Consider the following 21,659-nt stretch of genomic DNA (forward strand, 5'->3'; position numbering starts at 1 on the left):
GAATCTGCGGCCAGATGGCAACAAAATGAAGCAGCTGTTCAGAGGGTGACTTGGGTCGGCCAGGACTGATTGTGCATTCATATTCATATACAGAATTTAAGTCAGTCAGAGGGTTGTGGGAAATTTTGCCACACACCTTAACTATTGCAGCCTGTTCTTGTTTTTAAGCGTGAGAGACCCAAACCAGCTCACAAAGGCAAAAGAAAGAATAGATTCAATAAGACAACAATAAAACATCCTCATAAAAGTCTTATCGACATTAGACAACGACAACGTGTGTTGTGGTGGTAACACAGGCAGCTACATCAGGTCCAGCAGCAGGGCTAGCATCCTCCATAGCAGCTGAGATTGGCTTGTAGATCCCGCTGGAAATGGCAGCATAGTAACTCACCTAGTCTAAAAGTACAGCTTTCTAATCAACACAAGATAATGTTGGCGATTAGTGGCTTCTTCCAACCTGCATTACAGTTAGACCAACACTGTACTGCACCTGTAGAGGCTGCCTGGTGGAGAAATGCAGCCATCCTGTCATCATGACGTCATCTGGTGTCATAATGACGTCACGTGGTGGCAGTTTGTTTGGAAAACATGTTTTAGCCTGCTATCTTCAATAAAAACTACATTATTTGTGATTCAGAATAGTAAATGAGGTAGTGAGCGCCACAGATGCTGATTTTAGACCCTCCTACTGGCTCCCAGGTAACTCGAGCCCTGTATATTGCGGCTGAATGTCGATAAAGGAAAAACAGCCGCAGTAGGCTAAACACAGGAGAAAAACTGATGACGTGCACACAGTGATAGTTCAGCACATTTCCGTCACACCGTTTAACCCATTTACTTTCACAGCACAAGGGTTCCACTTAGCAGCCGTTTCCATACATCCATGCAGAGAAAACACAACGGCACCAGACAACACAAATGCTCCACTGTAGATAAACAATGAGGTCAACAGAGAATTTCACTCCCGAGATCACCCAAACTCCCTGATCCCTCAAGACAAGTGAGGTGAACAGGTGACTGCGCCCTACACACCCACCACCCAAGTGCCAATACGAGTGAAGAGCATGGATAGGCAACAAACTCTGTGGCTCCTACCCTGAATAGTCACTACTTTCACTTTCCCCTCACTTAATCTGTTAAACTTGATCCAGTCTGCTTTTTACATAAACATCAGATTATTTGATTCCAGTAAATCAATAATCCAACAACATGTAAATTTCTCTTCAAACACATGAGTTCTCCAAACTTTCTAATGAAATAAGAAGTGAACAAATACTACAAACATTAGACAGCAAGAAACAAACCTTAAGGAGACTGAAGACAAACTTGTTGTTAAATTATCAAACAAAGCAACTTACAGTTTCCTCAAAGCGTCCAAAGTGTTGATGAAGCAGATTCTCACTCGATGGCAGCAGAGAAAAAAGCTTCAACACAGGTGAGCTGCTTCCTGGAATCACTCAGAGCTGCACCTGTAATGGCGGCAGGCAGGAGGGGCTGGAACAGGATCAGGTTACTTTCTTGTTTGATTGAAGTTAACAAACAGGTTTTAGGTGCTTGCTATATTTTATGACTCTACTTCTTCTCTTGTTCTTGTTGCTCCTTTTGCTTATTTATCTGCCAGCTGATCTCCATCCATGATGAGGACATCTGATGGTGCACCTCTTCGCAGGGAAGGGAAAAGAAGGGGAGAAGCCAACCAGACCAAGAGACGTCCAGCAGGGTGAAGATGCTTCCTAAGCTCTCTGCAGCTCTCTGGCCACCATGCTGGATATAGCTGTCACCAATGATCCACACTGCAACTATGGGAGGAAAATAAATGATGTAGTAAATTCTTCTATGTCACATCTAAAGGAGAAAACATAACAAGGCAGCAACACTTGAAAATATCTAGATAACAGTCTATATTTCCAATATAACATCAGCAGTCTAAAGTCTATTACTGTGTATGCTGTGTGACCATAAACTCAGTTTCCACAGTCACAAAAAACTAGTTTAGCTGGATATCATGTACTATGGCCCTCATTTATGAAAAGTGCGTACACCAAATTTCCAGCGTACACCCAAAACCACGGTGGCTTTGAGATTTATCAGTATGGATGTTTGCGTACGGCACGCTCAAATCCTACGCCAGCTCAGGAGGTGGTGTACATGTACACAAGTTTTGAGTTAGTGCGGAAATGCGCAGAAAAACAATTCCTAACACCACAAAATGCACTGACAAACTAAAAGATATGATATATTATGACCCACTGTAACAGAAACAACTTTTGAAACATTAATTTTGGTGTTTATATTTGAGCAACACGGACTTTATACAGCCTACATAATGTTTGAGCAGTCAAAACATGCTTTGATTTGTATTTGGACTATTTTATCGTAGCTTTAGGTGCCTTTTATTTGGGTTTGCTTTTAATAAAATGTCTACCTTCAAATGAAAAGGTTATGAGCAAAAAATGTAAGGTAAATAAATACTGCATACAAACAACGAAGAGCATAAGCTGATGGCTTGAAGCACTGAGACTGGCTGCCCAAATGGACACAGCCCCACACCTTTAGGTGAGGCTGGCACAGACATGTCGCGCACAAAGCCCTGCATTTATTATAAGACAAACTTTATATTATGACAGCAACAGCGAGCACCGACACCCCCGCTAAAGGCCCCGCGTCCCCGGACTCTGGTGCACGCTGATCCCGGTTCATGTGTGAGTCCTGGGTCAGTGCGTAAAGCCCAGTCCCGGAGGTGATGGAGCAGCTTTTTATCAGAGCAACATGCTTTCATTTGGAGCTTATTTGGGACTTAACTTTGATGGGCGTTTTAGCAGTGCTAAATCTATCTCTTGGAGCACCACAAGTAGGCAATTTATAATTCCAGGAACAGACAAAAACTTCTAGATTGCACGGAACGCGCTCCACAAACAGGTAAAATCTGTGTACATTATGTTAATATTTACTATACTTATACAGTATAGTCAACTAATACTATGATTCCTGTTAATATGCATTTATAGTAATAATAATAATAAAACAGCCCCAAGAGATTAATTTCATCATGTTTTGTGCGCGGTGTCTTCTGGGAAAAAACATATCTGGAAGTTCACTTGACCGTCCAGCTGTCACTCATCACCTACCGGAGCTTTCAACCATTCACATTTCTTCATTTATTCAGTCGTTAGCAACGAAACATCCTGTTTTTATTCTTCTCCTGATGTTTCAGAGAGTTAGAAGCTGGGGGTTATGGGACAGAAAACCAACACCGCTGAAATTTTACAAAATGTTGCAACGGAGTTTTTAAAAAATGTTGGAAAACTAATAAAAATAGAAAACAGTAGCCACACACATAACATGCAAGATTTATTGAAATGAAATAGCAGTGTGTAAATTCTCACGTGTCTCTTCAGAGCCGAGTTGCCGAATCGTTGACCAGTCAGAGCAGCTAAAGGATTTGGTTTTCCAACTGATAAATTAGCACATTTAAAGCATTGCACCTTTTTATTTTTACTTCTAATGTTTTACAAAACGTTTTACAAGGTATTCACATTATGAATCAACAGAAAAGTCATTAAAATACACTGTTAGAGTTTTAAAAACATTTTCTGATAATAAAAAAACATGTTTAAGCTGTGAGAATATTAAAACAAGTTTCCAGTAAAACATTAACTTGTTTTAAAAATCTTCTCCAAATGAATCTTTATCCTGAAACAAGACAGAAGAAGGTCGCAAACTTGATTTTAGAAAACAGACTGGAATGAGCTGGAAAGAGATGTTCTGCAGAGAAACCTGTTCGTTAATGAGGAGTTATCATCATCATCTACTTGTTTCTTCCAAATGACTTGATCACTAAAGGAATGTGTCCCAGAGCTGAAACGAGGCCGATGTTAACTGGAGAAAATGCTTTGTGAAGTTAATCTGAGGCTTCAGCAGTCTGAGTTAGACAAAGTGGGGTCTTCCAAACTTACAGTCTCTTTTCTACAAAACTCCCTTTTTATGATTCGACAGACCGGGTTTCCTTGCCGAGTCGGGGTTGAGGGATGTCGTCACCTGGGAAGTTGGTCACTGTAACAAACATCCACCAGTCCCGGGACAAAGATAACGAGTTGAAGAAAGATTACAGCAACTAACAACTCTCTAAACATACATACAGCATCTGAGAAAAAAAAAAAAAAGAGTTACAACAAACTGCTGACGTTGGAGAATGTATTACAAAAAGAGAATAACAGGAATCAGCTGGACAAGAGTTTCTCCCACCTAGTTCAGTATTTAACATCTGGCCAAGAGCAAAGGGAGGATGATGGACTCTTAAAATAGCTCTGGATGTCTATGTCTTGAGAAACAGAGATCATCTCCCTTAAATGGACATTCAAGGAGAGGCGAGGAACAATCAAACACACAATCAAACAACTCCTCAGCTCCAACTTAAACACTACACATGTGGACAGACTAGTATCATACTAGTACAATAAAAAGAAAAGGTATAAAAACAACAAGTAATAACAGAAGTTATTTCATACTGTACAGGCAGGAAAACTCTGAACCTCTGCTTTGAAGGCAACAGTCCAATTGTGTGAAATCAAAGTTTGTCTAAAGTCTTGTGATTTGACCGAAAAAACACACAGATACAGCATCTCACAAAAGTGAGAGCACCCCTCACATTTTTGTAAATATTTGATTCTATCTTTTCATGTGACGACACTGAAGAAATGAAACTTTGCTACAATGTAAAGTAATGAGCGTACAGCTTGTGTAACAGTGTAAATCTGCTGTCCCCTCAAAAAAAAAACAAAAAACAACAAATAAATCACATTACAAACTAACATCCTGCAGTTGTTTTGCTGCTCACTGCGCGCACCGTTGGCCAATCAACAGTTGCAGAGGTGAACTTAAACCTGCGTTCTCTGTAACGGACAGCAGGAGGCGACTCCACTGGTTGCAAAACAAAGTCCGGCTCCATTAGAAATAACGGTAAAATGTTTCTTCTTCTCAGCTGATTTATTCCCTCAGTAAACACTTTCCTGATGAGTTTATGGTCTCAGTCGCTAGTTTCAAGTCTTCTTCAACACAGCATGATGTTCATTTAGTAAATTATGGTCCCATTTAGAGGAACAGAGACCAGGAAGCAGGGGAGGCTTTAGGGCGGGGCTACAAGGTAATTGACAAGTCGCTACCATGGTGACCTTTCAATCAGGATAGAGGCGACTCGTGTCTGCTGCTGTGTAAAAATCTTTTATTAAATGGCTGTCAGCCGGAGAGAGCACGTCATGTTTGAGTCTGTTAGGATGTTTTGTTTTAAAAAGTAAATTGTTTTGTTAACATTTTCATTTTTTATAATTTTAACTGTGATTACATTTTAGTTTAGTTTTTTTATATCCAGGATATATATATATATATATATATATATATATATATATAATAAATGATTCAACATGTCAACAAAGTAACATAACTTAAAAGTTGGTTGTAACACTGATAAATAAATTTTGGAGGGAGGGACAGTAAGTTTCAAATCCACTGGCCCGGTGGGGCCAGTTGCAAAAAAGTTTAACGTTGATTTAACGTTGGTTTATCTAATTTACAGTTACTGGATAACTAAGAAAATTGAGAATCAGCATGTGTCACAGTTTTGAACTGATCAGTGTCTTGCCCTCAGTAGGAATCGGGTGAACAAGCTTCTCTAAAGCTTCATTTACTTCCACTGCTCTCACCAGCACACTTGTGGTTTCTGAAATAATAGCGCCTAGAGAATCTTTTATCACAAATGCTGCAACTGAAAGGTTTCTCTCCTGTGTGGGTCCTCATATGTGTGGACAAATTGCTTCTGTTACTGAATCTTGCTTTACAAACTGAGCAGCTGAAGGGTTTTTCTCCTGTGTGAACTCTTAGGTGTGAGGTCAAAGTTGAGCTTTGTGTGAATCTTCTGCCACAAACACAACAACTGAAAGGTTTCTCCCCCGTGTGGACAGTTGTGTGCCGTTTCAGGTCGTCCTTTCGTGCGAATCCTTTGCCACAGACAGAACAATTGTAGGGTTTTTCTCCTGTGTGGACAGTCGCGTGTCTATTCAGGTCTTCCTGTTGTGTGAATCCTGTTCCACAGACGGTACAACTGAAGTGTTTCTCCGCTGCGTGGAGAATCAAATGTTGTTTCAGATATGGCTTTAGTAAAAATGTTTTACCACAGACAGAACAACTAAATGGTTCCTCTCCTTTGTGGATGTTCATGTGTCTGGACAAACTGCTTTGAAAACTGAAAGTTCTTTTGCAAACTGAGCAGCTAAAACGTTTTGCTTCTGAATGAAGACTCATATGAGTCTTTAAGGAGTCCATCCAGAAGTATCTTTTACCACAGACAGAGCAACTAAATGGTTTCTCCCCAGTGTGGATCCTCTCGTGTATGGACAAATGACTTCTGGAAACAAAACTTGTTTTACAAACTGAGCAGTGGAAACATTTTTCTTTTGAATGGAGTCTCATATGAGTCCTGAAGGAGTCTTTCCCAAAGAATCTTTTATCACAAACTGAGCAACTGCGTGGTTTCTCTCCTGTTTGAGCTCCATTGTGTTCCTTTGGTCCAAAGCTTGTAGCACATTCTTCATTGTTTTGCATAGAGTTTGAACCTGACTGAGGTTCCCTGGCTTCCTCCCAATCACAACTCCCATCAGTCTCAGGTTCAGAGTCTGATGTCTCGTCATCGGTCGCTGGTTGTAAATGTCCATCTGGATCTGAGTTCCTGGCTGGTTCTGGTCCTCCACAGTCTTCTTCATTTGCTTTTGTTTCCATCTGTTCAGTGAGTCTTTGATGAAGCTGTGAGGACTGAGGTTTCTCTTCATCATCTTCTTCACTCTTCACAGGGACAGGAGTGAATGTGAACATGGTGATTTCTTCCTCCTCCAGCCCTTCAAGCTTTTCTCCCTCCTGACTGGTCCAGAGTTCCTCCTGTTCCTCTTTAATGTGTGGGGGATCTGGTGGGTCCTCCTGGTCCAGACTGGGGCTCCTCTCCTGCTGCTCAGAGGGAACGTCTTCTTTACTCAACGATGGCAGCCGGGCGTCTGCAGAGAATAATAAAATACATAGACATTTTAGAAAAATAACTTCCTGTTAACATTTAAAGGGGCATTATGTAGTTTCCAGCGGCCACTAGCGATGCGGTTCTAAGATTGCAAACAGGTGTGTGCTCGTACGTGTAGCATAATCTGAAACACAACCGCTTTCAGACAGAAATCCTGCAATAAACGCAGGAACATCTGCGTGCAGGCTGTAGCTTTTCACTCAGACATGTTCAGGCTCTGTTACTTCAAGGTTCCCTTCTCAGAGGCAGATCAACACCGGCGCCGTACCTTTCATTCAGCGCAGCGAGCCGCATATCGGCACAATACTCCTGAAAAAAGGCAGAGTGACAGCGGCTATAGACAGACAGGGAGAACAGACAGAGCTGGAAACTCAGGTAAACTCCCACTGCAACGTTACAGTAAAAGTTTTATTAGCTGCAGGTTGAACTAATCCATGCTCGTTACACGATCACGGTACATTTACTGCATTTAGCCAAATTGCTACATCGTTAGCTCGCTATCTGTGTATCTTTCACCGGAGGCTCAGCAATGTCAACACAGCTACATATATTGGAAGATAATGAAACGGGTGGTGAGCTGGACTGAATATTATAAGATTGTGTCACACTTTGTAACAGTTAGACCACAGTAAGTAACTTTACTGTAACTAGTGATAGTGGATGGCTCTTCCGCTGTGTTGTTGTGACCGTTTTGTTGCAGTGTTGTATATTATGTGGGTCACGTTAGTTACAGCAACTGAGAGGTGGAGAAGCTGTGTACCTGAGTATCGGTAAAACCACAATAAACCTACATGGAACGTTACGAAGCAGCTACTGTAGCGTTAGCTGGCTGCTCCTGGCTACGTTACTATAGGCTAACGTTAGTAAACAAATCGCTCCACATTTTCTTTTTACGTTACATCCATTCTTGTAGGCTAAATCAACAGTGGTGCACAGGATAGTAACACGGGTTAGTTGGTGAACTAATATGAAAAGCTAACGTTCTCTAACTTTGCACCGGATAACATTAGCATTGGCGCTAGCCGGCGAGATAACATGACTTTCTCTGTGTTTCTCCAGCTTTACTAATGCTCACTTTGTTCTTACTCGACATCATCTGAACCTGTTTGTTCTGATGGGCTTCAGCACAAAAACCTTTATTGTTGTTTTGTATCTTTACGTGGAGCCTGTGTTTTGCTGTGAGACGGTTGTTTTATGGTGTTAGTGGACTGCATGTCGTTAGCTGGCGTGTTGTCGCTGTAGTCTGAGAGGCTCGGAAGCGCGTACAGGGCTGAATCTGACCAGGAGTCGCCATATTAAAAGCAGAATAGTGGCTGATGCAAGCAACGGAGAAAACAGGCGTGTGCTTCATTTACAAGTGAGATTTGAGCCCATTAACAATAAGGCAATGAAAATTTGATTCATATCATTGAAAAACATACATATAGCCAAAATATGCCCCCGCCCCCATTAGTTGTTGACAACAACTTGAAAATGAGTAAGGAACAGGAGAAAACCACTGAAACCGTGGATTTAGTTGCAAAAAGAAAGCAACCTTTGTAAACCCCTCGGGTGTCTGGTGTATAGCTGCTCTTTTATTTTAATTCAAATTTTGTTTGGAAAATATTTACTACATTAAAACTCAAGAAAGGATGGTTTGCACTTAAAAAAAAGTATTCAGACTAAAAAGAAATATTTCAGCTTAATTTAATTTTCAACCCAATAATTCTAGGATGATTAATTCTTTTCAAATACAGCTATTGAAGTGATCTGGTGAAAATTCCTGTATTTTTTTCTTATATAGCAGAAGAGAAAAATATTGCAATGTCAGTTTTTTCCAATGCAGCTCTACAACTAACATTTTAAACTAACAGTGTTTCTGTCAGAATGACACACGGCACACGGGGTGTCCTCACTTTTGTTTCCAGCGGTTTAGACATTAATGGCTGTGTGATGTGTTTCTTTGAGGGGACAGCAAATTTACACTGTTACATAAGCTGCACACTCACTACTTTACATTGTAGAAAAGTGTCATTTCTTCAGTGTCGTCACATGAAAAGATATAATCAAATAATTACATAAATGTGAGGGGTGTACTCACTTTTGTTTTACATTAGTTTAGACATTAATGTCTGAGTCAGGGCTTGACAATAACAGTGGCCCGATGCAATATGCAGCGTGCTAGCCTCGAAAACTTTAACTTAGCTCTCCTTATTAGCTAGGCTCCTTACATGCTTGCTTTTTTAAGCTGGGTCTCCGACACTGACAGCGTTGTGTTGGATAGATTTGTGCAGCTGTGTTCATGAGGGAGAGGGACGGGTGAGCGAGAGAGAAAGAGGGACGAGCGAGAGGAAGTGCTGCGCGAATGTGCTACAGCGCTCTGCAATCAAATATGATTTTAAATAGGCCTAGTAGAAGAAAATCGAAAAAATCGATCTGTGGCGGGCAGCGTTGATATTGTGGCGGGCAGCCACAGAGAGAGGGAGAGTGTGAGTGACTGAGAGAAGATGCTGGGAATATATATGCGTTGCAAGCAGCTCTGCAATTAAATAGGCCTATTAAAAATAAAAAACAGCAATGTCCACAGAAAGGAGTTCCAAGTCAGGACGTCATGGAGCCACAGGTACATCCGCCGATTGGACCGAAGTGGCCCCGCACAGGCCTCTCTTGCAACCATGGACCACCACCTGGGCCCAGGTCGACTGGTGCTTCGGTGTTGAGCAGGAGGCCACATCCATAAAGCCGGTCAGGAGGGAGTCTTTCTTAAGGTCAGCAATCTCTGGCTTTCCTATCTGAAGTAGTACGTCCTCACGGGGCAGAGTTAGCAAAGTTGTTTGGGCTAGCTTAGCCACTGGAGGGGTGCGGTAGTTATCTGTGATGTCGTGGCAGCCGGTAGAGTCGACTGCCTTAAGATTCACATAGGCGCCAAGTTAAGTCTACGTGTATACTAATTATCTGTGTATTACAGCAAACAGACGGCGTATTGCAGACTCTGCCAATATGCAGGGATGCAGGGCGAAAGAAATGAACCTGTATTAAGAAAATAAACCGGCTCAGCTCAACATTCGCTGTATTTGTTTGATGGCTCAAATGCTCTGCTTCTTTTGGATTTTCACCATCGCCCGCCTCTGGCAGCACAAACTTCATAGAGCTAGCCTCTCATTTTGGTCTCAAAGTGCACCACAGTAATGCAGTGAAGGTGTGAATATTCCAGTTTACTCCTGTGGCATCAACATCACTACTGCTCAGCAGTTTACAGTGAGAATAACAAGTAAAGTGTACAAGCCTGCTGTGTGTGTAACACATTGTTGTGACAACAATTGGGGGGGTTATTTAAGTGAAAAGTGGGACATAGACTGCATTTTTTATATTTTGAATGGTCACCTGCAGTAAGAATTTTCTGTTTCCCTTTATATAATTAAAGACGTTTCAACTGATCAACTGATGCAGAAATGTTTGCAGAAGAATTCACCAGAATGCAGGAAATTAAGTGTTGAGCATTTTCTTTTCAAATATAAATGTTATGATGTGAATCTTTCCCAGCAGTTTCCAGTGAGAATAAGCAGTAAAGTGCACAAACCTGCTCTGTGTAACCGGACTTCAGGCTTGAAAACAGCGTCCAGTAGTTTGCGTTGTCCACAAAGTTCCTCCTCGTACTCTGCTATCGTTCTTTCAAACAGCTCAAATATCTCTTCAGCAGCCGCACTTAGTCGCTGCTGGACAAAAGCTCTCAGCGTTTGGACTTTAGACATGTTTACAGCAGCTTTTCCTCCAGACACACTCCGTTACAGACACGCAGCTCACTCTGATAAAATACACACTGTGAGGCCGAGCTCCGGCTCCGGCTACTTCCTGCTAACAAGCTAACTTCCTTTAGCATTCTTGGCTAACAGGAGATGAGTCTGAGGTGAAACATCCCGAAAGTTTAAACAGAGTCCACTTAAACACGTTGATCCTCACATGCAGGCTCTGCTGCTGAACTCTGATAGTTTCTTATGGCTCAACTCACGCGCTACGTAGCGCTAAAATGTAGCATTTTAGCCACAGGAAGGACATTTACTTCCGGTACCACTTCTGAACCTTTTTTCAAAATAAAAGCGACCAACTCCCCATATGGCATTGTTAAGTATTCTGGTAGAAAAACCTTTACTGAAGTAAATATAGAAATACCACAAAGTAAAGTAAACAGTACAAAAGCAACATGTATTTACTATATTATATATTTATTTATTATGTTTATTGTGCTCTGCAAATAGTTGTATTATTTTCCTCTGTTCTTTTTATTATTCTTTTATAACTTGCATTGTTTATTCCATATTTATATATTTCTAGACTTATTTATGTCAACTGTATGTTTGTCTACGTGTAGCACCTTATCGCCAAAGCAAATTCCTCATAGGTGTAAAACACTACTTGGCAATAAAGCTTCTTCTGATTATGAATCTTCTGATTATTATTGTACTTCTCAATGTCTTGTATTTCAGTAGTGGGTAAAGTACTTAACAACGTTGAACATTTGTAATATACATTTTATTGCAGTTGCGGTTTCAATTGGCTTACCTTTAAAGTGGTGGATTGTCTGATTAATGAAATGTTTGTTTAGCAGCCCGCCCCCATGTTTGAAATTGTACCAAGCCTAACGGTGTCATCTCAGTCTCACCAACTTCTTCCTGGATCCGCTTCGATCTTTTACAATTAATGCCACATATAATGTATATTATTTATAGATCAATAACTACTTGGTTTCCAAATGATACACAAAAATTTTCAAGTATTAAAACATTTTTATTACTAACTTCCAATGGATTACACATCATAATTTTATAATTAATGTATTAATGTTAATGTTATTAATGTTAATGTTAATTAATGTATTATGTATGTATTTACACCTGTTATTAAGATTTTCCTTAAAACAAATGAGAAAATATGTTTAAGCCGTGAGAAAATAACCATGAAGCTGCTAAAGAGCAGCCATACATTTGAACCAAAAATGTGTTCGGGGGAGAGAAACAAATCACTTTACATTGATCTCTGCAGTCTGAGTAAGATAAATCAAACAAAACTCCCTTCATGTTTCCACAGACTGGGTTTCCTTGCTGAGCAGTATGTCTCGCAGTCACTTGGACATTTGTTGCTGCAACAAAACAACTCCAATGAACATACTTGAGTCCCGGATGAAGACACCCAGCTGAAGAATGATTACAGCAGCCAACAACTCTCTCAACATCCACATGGCATCTGATTACTGTCCGGAAAAGGCTAGAAAATCCAAAACCTCTGATTTAAAAGCAACTAAATACAACAAATACAACACATCAGCGGTCCAACTGTGTAAAATCAAAGTCAAAGACAGTCCGAGCAGTTTAAGAATCAACTGTTCGTGTTTTACACATAATGAGAGCAAAGACCAGGAGAGTCCATTCAAATAGAAATAAACTGTGATGTCTGTAGGTAACTAAAGTCATTTCATTTATATATCACATTTTAAAACAACACGTTGACCATCAGGATATTAAGCGGCTGTCCGGTCTGAGCAGGCCAAGCTGGGAGGCCGCTGTGGCGTCCAAACAGGCCGGTGTCCTCCTGAGAGGTAAATTGCATTTGCGATATTATCGCGATGTAATAAAACGAGATTTTCTAATCGCCAAGGCTGCGATTACACTCTGGTCACATGACACCCAAGAGTAAACCAGTCTGCAGACAAAGCATCAAATTTGCACGTTATGCTGTACCTTGAATTCTTGTTGTACAATGTCCTTAAGCTTGACAGAAGCTGACAGAAGCTGACACTACATAAACTTTAGTGTCACACAGGGAATGAAAGTAGCAGCCGCTAACGAACGCGGGTAACTTGGTGGTGGTGGGTGAAATCATCGTGCCATCCGTTGCTTTGATGGACAGGAAAAATGCACACCAGAAAGACACATGTAGTAAGGTAAGCGTATTGTGGCAATCGGCGCCAGCGTCACACACACAGCCACCAGTTAGCTCAGGAAATATCTGTGAAACAGCGTTTCAAACCAAACGGCCCAGTCTGTCCTGAGTTACAGCCTGGTTACAGCCAGTGCACTGCTCACCAGCATCGAAGGCTGCGGAGGAACTCTGGTGTTGAGAGGCGTCACTTGGTTTTATTTTCATTGGCGAACTTTTGAATTGAACCTCAAACTGAGTATTTTTTGTTTGCTTACTGGGATACAGAAAGATGGACTCCTGGGAGATTTGAGCTAAGATATGGACGCTTTCATTGGTGGTTGAACTGTGTGTTTTGTATTGATCGCTTCCTGTATAGCACACTGTGGTGAGTTAGTTTTTCTTGTGGTCTGTAGGTCGACCTGATGATATATCATATTTAATACCATGACTTGACTCAAATTATCTTTCTCATATTATTATAATTTGATACTTCTTCTCCACCATTGCTCATAATAATAATAATAATAATTCATGCACCTAATTTCATCCTAACACAGGCCTGACTCACAAGAAAGAACAGTGGATGTTTAATCTAGCTAATATTGTGTTGGTCAGACTATACACTGATTTACTGCTTGTCCGTTTTGAATAATACAGAAGGGAAAGAGCTTAAAAATTAATTGATTAGATTTTTTTCCAAAATCATTCAGCCCTACTTTGGAGGATACTGGGAAACTGAGTTCAATGACTAGCATGACAATTAAGATCCTATATGACCTCTTCACCTTTGTGAGGTTCCTGTGATCCCAAAACATTTATAACGAACGCTGCTACTAAAAGGTTTCTCCCCTCTGTGGATTCTCATGTGTTTGAACATATAGCTTTTGTCACGGAATCTTTTTTTACAAACTGAGCAGCTGAAGGGTTTTTCTCCTGTGTGAACTCTTATATGTAAGGTCAAAGTTGACCTCTGTGCAAATCTTCTACCACAGAGAGAACAGCTGAAGGGTTTCTCACCTGTGTGGACAGTTGAGTGTCGTCTCACATCTGACTTTTGTGTGAATCTGTTACCACAGACAGAACAACTGAACGGTTTCTCCCCTGTGTGGGTTCTCATGTGTTTGGATAAACTGCTTCTGTTTTTGAAATTTCTTTTACAAACTGAGCAGCAGAAAGGTTTTTCTCCTGTATGACCTGTTAAGTGTTTGGTTAAAACTGATCCTTTACCACAGACAGAACTAAATGGCTCCTCTCCGGTTTTTTGAAGTCCACTGTGCGCCTGCAGACATCCCTCGTGGCCAAAGCTTGTAGCACATTCAGAGGAGCTGCTTGATGTTTTTCCAGTACAAAATTCCTGATCACTAACAGGTACTTCACTGTTTTGCAGAGGGTTTGAACCTGACTCAGGTTCTCTGGTCTCCTCCCAATCACTCTCATCAGTTTCAGTTTCAGATGAGTGTGACATCTTGTCATGAGTAGCCGGTTGTAAATGTCCATCTGCATCAGAGTTCCTGGCTGGTTCTGGTCCTCCACAGTCCTCTCCATCAGCTTCTGTTTCCATCTGTTCAGTTAGTCTTTGATGAAGCTGTGAGGACTGAGGTTTCTCTTCATCTAACTTACTCTTCACAGGGACAGGAGTGAATGTGAATTTGATGAAATTAGCCTCCCCCAGACGTTGAAGCTGCTCCCCTCCCTCCTGACCGATCAAGCGTTCCTCCTGTTCCTTTTTAATGTGTTGGGGCTCTGGCGGGTCCTCCTGGTCCAGACTGGAGCTCCACTCTTCTTTAATGTGTTGGGGCTCTGATGGGTCCTCCTGGTCCAGACTGGAGCTCCACTCTTCTTTAATGTGTGGGGGCTCTGGTGGGTCCTGCTGGTCTAGCCGGGGTCTGCACTCCTGCTGCTCAGGGGGAACCTCTTCTTTACTCACCAATAGCAGCTGGACATCTGTGGAGAATAATGAAATACATACACACATTTTAGAAAATTCCAACTTCCTGCGAACATTTAAACCACTGACACAACTACAGGCCTAATATTATGAATGGGTTGTTCTAATTCGTATAGGCTTCGCCCTCTAAGGCTATTGCTATTGGGTTTACCCCCTCCGCATACCTGCGCAGCACTGAGAATTTTAGTCTACGCACCTCTCCTACCTCCGCACTTTGTATATATAAATACATACACACACACACACACACACGCACAACGGTGAGACCCAGCCTTCGGTTCCCTATTTTCTTCAGCACTGAGCTTGAAGTCTAAAGAGGTAGAAGTAAGAAGAAGAATGTACCTGCAGAAGCGATGTCTTCCTACCTGCCTGCTAGAGCGGGGCGAGGCCACCACCATCCGGCTATGTGAAATTTGTGAGACGGGCTTCATGCTGCCGGGGGACCTCCATCCCCGATGTGAGGCTTGCCTTGGTCCGGCGAATGCTGGACGAACGCTCACCCCCGACTCACGCTGCCCGTACTGTGCTCTCCTCCCCCCCGAGGAGCGTCAACACCGGGCGGATAACTTTGCCGTCTTCGACGAGAAAGTGTGGCACACACTCGCTGGACGAAGCGATCGGGAGGATGTTGCCAGAGGAGCAGGAACTGGACGACTCCACCCTCTCCTTCCACGGGTCCCCCAGCAGCTCCCCGCTTTCCCCGTTCCAACCTTCCATCGACCCTGGCCTTTCCTGGACGATTCCAGCCTCGAGGGGGCTCTCTCCGGTGAGATCTCTGGCGATGTTTCCATCCCGCTGTCCGCCACCACCCCTCTGCCATCCATTGGCGGCTTCGTCAGAGAGCTCCCCACCATCATACAGTGGGCCTTGGTGGACTCTACTTCCAAGATGGCACCGCAGACGGCTGCCTCAGGTTTACGCTCCGTAGTGCTTTTTGTGTTTTTGTTAATTAACGCTGTCCTCCGCACATCGGCCTCTCCAACTGCTATGCAGCCCTGTCTAACGACATTCCGGTCCATCCAGTGGATGCACCTGCGACTTTGAGTCTCCCTGATATGGATCTCTTTCGGTGGACAGTGCCTGCCGACACTATTGCATCTCCTTCACCGGCTGCATCTCCTTCACCGGCTGCATCTCCTTCACCGGCTGCATCTCCTTCACCGGCTACATCTCCTTCACCGGCTACATCTCCTTCACCGGCTGCATCTCCTTCACCGGCTACATCTCCTTCACTGGCTACATCTCCTGCACGGCCCGGTCATAAAACCTCCGCTTCCCGACGTAGGATCCTGAAGGAGGCTGTGCTCAGACGCTCCGGAGGCCGTTTCTACCCTCCACCGTCGGGTAGCCCTTCTGTCAGGTCTGTTACTGCTACTCCAACACAACACTCGGCAGCTCACACACTCCATCCTCAGTCCGCACGCAGTGTTGAAGCAGATTCTGCTCAGTCCTGCTCTGGAACCCCACAACCGGCATCTCCTCGTCCTCTTTTCTTCCCAACCACACTAATAATTGGTGACTCCATAACCAGAAACATCCGTTTCTTTAACGCTACCACTCACTGCTTCCCCGGTGCCACCACGGCTGTCATTTAAAAAAAACTCCAGGACCTGATGCCGTCGCTCCCGTCCTCCATCACAAGAGTGATAGTCCATGTGGGAACAAATGACACAGCTCTTCGGCAGTCTGAGCTGACAAAATCAGATTTTAACCGTCTTCTTAACTTTTTAAAGCAGTGTGGAAAGTCCGTTTTTATCTCTGGTCCCATTCCCACAGTCGGTCGCGGTGCTGGCCGCTTCAGTAGACTCCTTGGCCTCCACGACTGACTCCAGTCCGCCTACAGGGCTCACCATGTGTGTTATGTGGATAATTTTAATATTTTCTGGCAAAGAATGTCTCTTTTTAAGACAGATGGACTTCACCCAAACAAACGGGGCTCAGAAATGTTAGCTGCTCACATACAGCATGTGGTGCGGTCCACACATGACTTACGTGAATGACTCATCATTCATGCAGCACACCTGGACACACCACCGCTCACTGAACAGATCTCTACCTCACTGCCACAAACAACTGTCTCCACCTGCTGGCATGTAAAGCCGTCTGCTCCCAGCGCTGTTCCAAAGACTTCTATTCCTGTCATCATCACGCATAGACCAGTAAACCGAAATGTGCACATCCCACACAGAAATCATAGGAATCTCTTAAGGATTAGGACAACTGCACCAACTCCAGCACCCAGAACAAACTCATTTAAAATGTCTCTCTTCAATGTGAGATCACTTTCAAATACGATTTTTATCTTACATGATTTTATCTTGTCTGCAAATCTAGATTTTATGTTTTTAACTGAATCCAGACTCCTGGTTTTTACTCTGGGTGTCAGCATTTCCTCTGTGGAATTAGTGGACATGACCATATCTGACCACAGATGTATTGTTTTTAGCTGCGATTCGCCTGTTACTCATGCCGCCTCACCAAGCTCCGTGTGTTCTCGCATCTTTAATGAACAAAGTGTTTCAAAGTTTTGCGCAGTCTTTCAGAGCCAAAGCCAACACCTGTCTGATTCCAACACCAACAATCTGGTCGATCACTTCAATCATATCTGCTTGTCGTCACTAAATATTACTGCTCCTCTAAAGGTTAGGCCTACGTCTAAAGCTAGTAAGCAACCCTGGATAAATGACAGCATTCACAGCCTAAAAAGGGAATGCAGGAAAGCAGAGCGCAGATGGAAAAAATCCAGTCTCCAAGTCCATTACCTCAGTCTGAAGGATTTATTAATTAACTACAATAACATGGTTAAGGATGCGAGAACACACTATTTTTCTGAACTCATTACTACACATAAACACAATCCCAGGTTTCTGTTTAAGACTGTGGATCAGCTGGTAAACCCAACCCCTCCTTGTGCCTCAGCTGGAAGTAATGATGACTGTGAATTGTTTTTATCTTATTTTACCAATAAGGTGGTGTCAATCAGAGCCTCTATTACCCCCGTGGACTCTTACTCAGAGGTTCCTCACCAGCAACAATTGAGTTTAAATTTTTCAAAACTGCCTTTTATTGCAAAGATTCTAGAAAGAATTGTGTCCAAACAGCTGCTCACTGTGCTGGAAAATAACAAATTATTTGAAAAGTTTCAGTCTGGTTTTAGGAAGTACCACAGCACTGAGACTGACCTGCTTAAAGTCACCAATGACCTTTTAATGTCTGCTGATGAAGGTATGTGCTCAGTCCTGGTACTCCTGGACCTTAGCGCTGCTTTTGACACCATTGATCACAACATCATGTTAGACAGACTGAGGTACTGGGTGGGGATATCCGGTACTGCCCTAGAATGGTTTTCATCCTACCTGTCAAATAGGAAGTTTTGTGTGTCTGTAAACAACTATGTCTCTTCATTCTGTCCAGTTAAATATGGTGTGCCTCAGGGGTCAGTCTCAGGACCCGTTTTGTTTTCCTTGTATCTGCTTCCCTTTGGACATATTATCCATAAACATGGCATTTCTTTTCATATTTATGCTGATGACACACAAATATACTTGCCCGTCAGATCCACAGACCCTGGAATGCTGAGTTCACTTAACAACTGCCTTTGTGAAGTTAAAAAATGGATGTCAAATAATTTCCTCCAGCTGAACTCAGACAAAACAGAAATCCTGGTCATCGGGTCCCAGCAGATGGCAAATCAAATACTGTCATCTGCTGGTTCCCTAGTAAATCACATTAAGCCTGTGGCAAAGTTTGATAGGTTTGATAGTAATTTAAATTTCGAGCAGCACACTACAAAGTTTGTTCAATCATGTTTTTATCAACTTAGAAATACAGCAAAAATTCGATCTTTGTTAACTTTTAAGGACACAGAGACCATTTTACATGACTTCATCTCATCACGCCTGGATTATTGCAACAGCCTTTTCACCTGTTTAACCCAAAAATCTATTGATCGACTCCAGACTGTCCAGAACTCAGCTGCCAGGCTTTTAACCAGAACAAAGAAATATGACCACATTACTCCTATTTTAGCTTCATTACACTGGCTCCCAGTATGTTTTAGAATTGACTTTAAAATTCTATTGATCACTTTTAAAGCTCTTCATGGCCTCTCGCCTTGTTATATTTCTGACCTTTTAGTCCCATACGCACCAGCACGTACCTTGAGATCCTCGGGCAGAGGTCTGCTGTCTGTTCCAGAGTCTCGACTGAAAACTAAAGGGGACAGAGCGTTTGCTGTCAGGGCCCCGAGGCTCTGGAACAGCCTGCCCGAGGAAATCAGGTCGGCTGAGTCAGTGAACTCTTTTAAGTCCCTTCTTAAAACATACTTTTATAGGAGAGCCTTTCCCAATGTTATTTGACTTTATTTTATCCCTTTTATTTTATTTTACATTTATCTTAAACGTGTATTTTAGTCTTTTTAATGTTTTCATGCTTTTATCTTGTATTGTTTTTGTATTATTGTCTCTTGGGTATTATTGTCTTTACACTTGTTAAAGCACTTTGTAACTTGTTTTTGAAAAGTGCTCTACAAATAAAGATTATTATTATTATAATATAGGTGAACATATATGCACGTATATATGTACACATATTATAGGAAAACGGCCAATTTTACATATGTCAATATATTAAAAACCTATATCAAAACATATATGTTTATATAGATTCTTTCCATGTGGGCAGAGTCAGGAAACGGTCAGGAAACATCAATGCAGATCCATCTCACTCCGGACACAACCTGTTCCAGCTCCTCCCCTCTGGTAGGCGCTACAGAGCACTGTACGCCAAAACCAACAGACTCAGGAACAGTTTCTTCCCACAAGCCATCACTCTGATGAACAGCTGACTCTGACTCACAGTGTCAGGAACTATTCCTGTGCAATAACCCAGTAACTCTAATCAGCACCTGTTTACTGGCAAACACTTGTTTATTTATTCACCAGTCTCCATTTCTGTGCTGTTCATACTGTCATATTGTATATACTGTATACCAATACACCTACCTCAGGTCATAAGATCACAGGTCTTATTTATTTTTTCCAGCATCCTTTGCACTATGATCCATCACACTGTGTACATGTGTACCTGTATATCACATCCACCTTCAACACGTACATAATGAGAATAGTTTACTCTTGCATCATTTGCACTCTGATTACTGCACTGAGTCAAATTCCTCGTGTGTGTACACATACCTGGCAATAAAACTGATTCTGATAACCACCATTAGTGTGACGTAGTGTCCTATAGTATGACACACATAAACACACATTTTTGGTTCTTTTATCTCAAAATATCTTTAATAAAAACAATATTTCATCAGGGGAGGTATAGTCATCACTCATCATAAATTTGTATAACTTTTCAACAGTTTTGAAAGGATGACACCAAAGTCTTTTATACAAACAGTCCAAGTCCAATTCATGGGGAAATATAGTGTTATTCAAAATTTCATTTCCAATAAATAACAGTATATGAAAAAAGTGTCTTACAATTAAGATGAATCTCTTTCATGTTTGTTTGTATATCGCTAAAGACTTTTAAAACATTTTTTTATGTCACACAACAGGACACATTTACAGTGTAGTTCAGCAAAAATGTAAAAAAAAAAAAAAACAACAAAGAGGGAAAGAATGAATAAAATTGGTGACGCCATATATTTAAAAAAAGACGCAACGTAAATATGATTGTTTTCTTCAATAATGGTGTTTTACAAGAAAATATTTTTTACTGCCTATTTGTCAACTACCCAGATAAAGAATATTATATACTGTAAGTACATGTTGCTGATAATACTCACATACTTTTACTGCAGTAAAGGCAGTTTCCAGTGAGAATAAGCAGTAAAGTGCACAAACCTGCTCTGTGTAACCGGACTTCAGGCTTGAAAACAGCGTCCAGTAGTTTGCGTTGTCCACAAAGTTCCTCCTCGTACTCTGCTATCGTTCTTTCAAACAGCTCAAATATCTCTTCAGCAGCCGCACTTAGTCGCTGCTGGACAAAAGCTCTCAGCGTTTGGACTTTAGACATGTTTACAGCAGCTTTTCCTCCAGACACACTCCGTTACAGACACGCAGCTCACTCTGATAAAATACACACTGTGAGGCCGAGCTCCGGCTCCGGCTACTTCCTGCTAACAAGCTAACTTCCTTTAGCATTCTTGGCTAACAGGAGATGAGTCTGAGGTGAAACATCCCGAAAGTTTAAACAGAGTCCACTTAAACACGTTTATCCTCACATGCAGGCTCTGCTGCTGAACTCCGGCTGCATCTCACGGTGACAGAAAGGAAAATGTTAGCATGTTAGCCACAGGAAGTACCACCTAAAATGCTTCCGGTACCACTTCTGAACTTTATTTCAAAATAAAAGCGTCCCCCAACCCCATATCTTTACTGAATCTAGAAATACCACAAAATAAAGTAAAAGTAAACAGTACAAAAGCATAATTTCAGAAAAATGTATTTATTGTTGTACTTATTAATGAACTTATTATGTAATGTTTTTAAATTGTGGCTAAAGTACTGGAGTAAATATAAACATAGAACATTTATAATCTATATTACTTCATTTAGCTGAATTACAATTGCTACAGTGGACACAAAAAGTCTACACACACCTGTTAAAATGCCAGGTTCTTATGATAAATAAGATCATGTCAGAACTTTTTTCCACCTTTAATGTGACCTATAATGTGAACAATTCAATGGAATAACAAACTGAAATCTTCGAGGGAAAAATTAAAATTAACCTGGTTGC

The 21,659-nt window shown here is 41.7% G+C and overlaps 2 protein-coding genes and 1 pseudogene across 2 annotated transcripts in view; 1 reads left to right on the forward strand and 2 right to left on the reverse strand.

Moving 5' to 3' along the window:
- Positions 1 to 21,659, reverse strand: part of LOC119887775 — an 878,746-nt pseudogene that overhangs the window by 115,042 nt on the left and 742,045 nt on the right.
- LOC119889520 (NLR family CARD domain-containing protein 3-like) overlaps positions 1 to 21,659 on the forward strand; it is a 237,846-nt gene that overhangs the window by 76,748 nt on the left and 139,439 nt on the right.
- Positions 5,424 to 21,198, reverse strand: LOC119898137 (zinc finger protein 665-like). Its single transcript, XM_038712347.1, has 3 exons — positions 20,762 to 21,198; positions 13,973 to 14,899; positions 5,424 to 7,040 (listed from the first exon to the last, which is right to left on the reverse strand). The coding sequence occupies exons 1-3, from the start codon at positions 20,931 to 20,933 to the stop codon at positions 5,677 to 5,679; spliced, it is 2,463 nt and encodes an 820-aa protein (XP_038568275.1). The 5' UTR covers positions 20,934 to 21,198; the 3' UTR covers positions 5,424 to 5,676.

Source organism: Micropterus salmoides, unplaced genomic scaffold (assembly GCF_014851395.1).
Source record: "Micropterus salmoides isolate LMB-PRFRI ecotype aquatic unplaced genomic scaffold, ASM1485139v1 Ms_hic_scaffold_1, whole genome shotgun sequence".
Taxonomy (NCBI): Eukaryota; Metazoa; Chordata; class Actinopteri; order Centrarchiformes; family Centrarchidae; genus Micropterus; species Micropterus salmoides.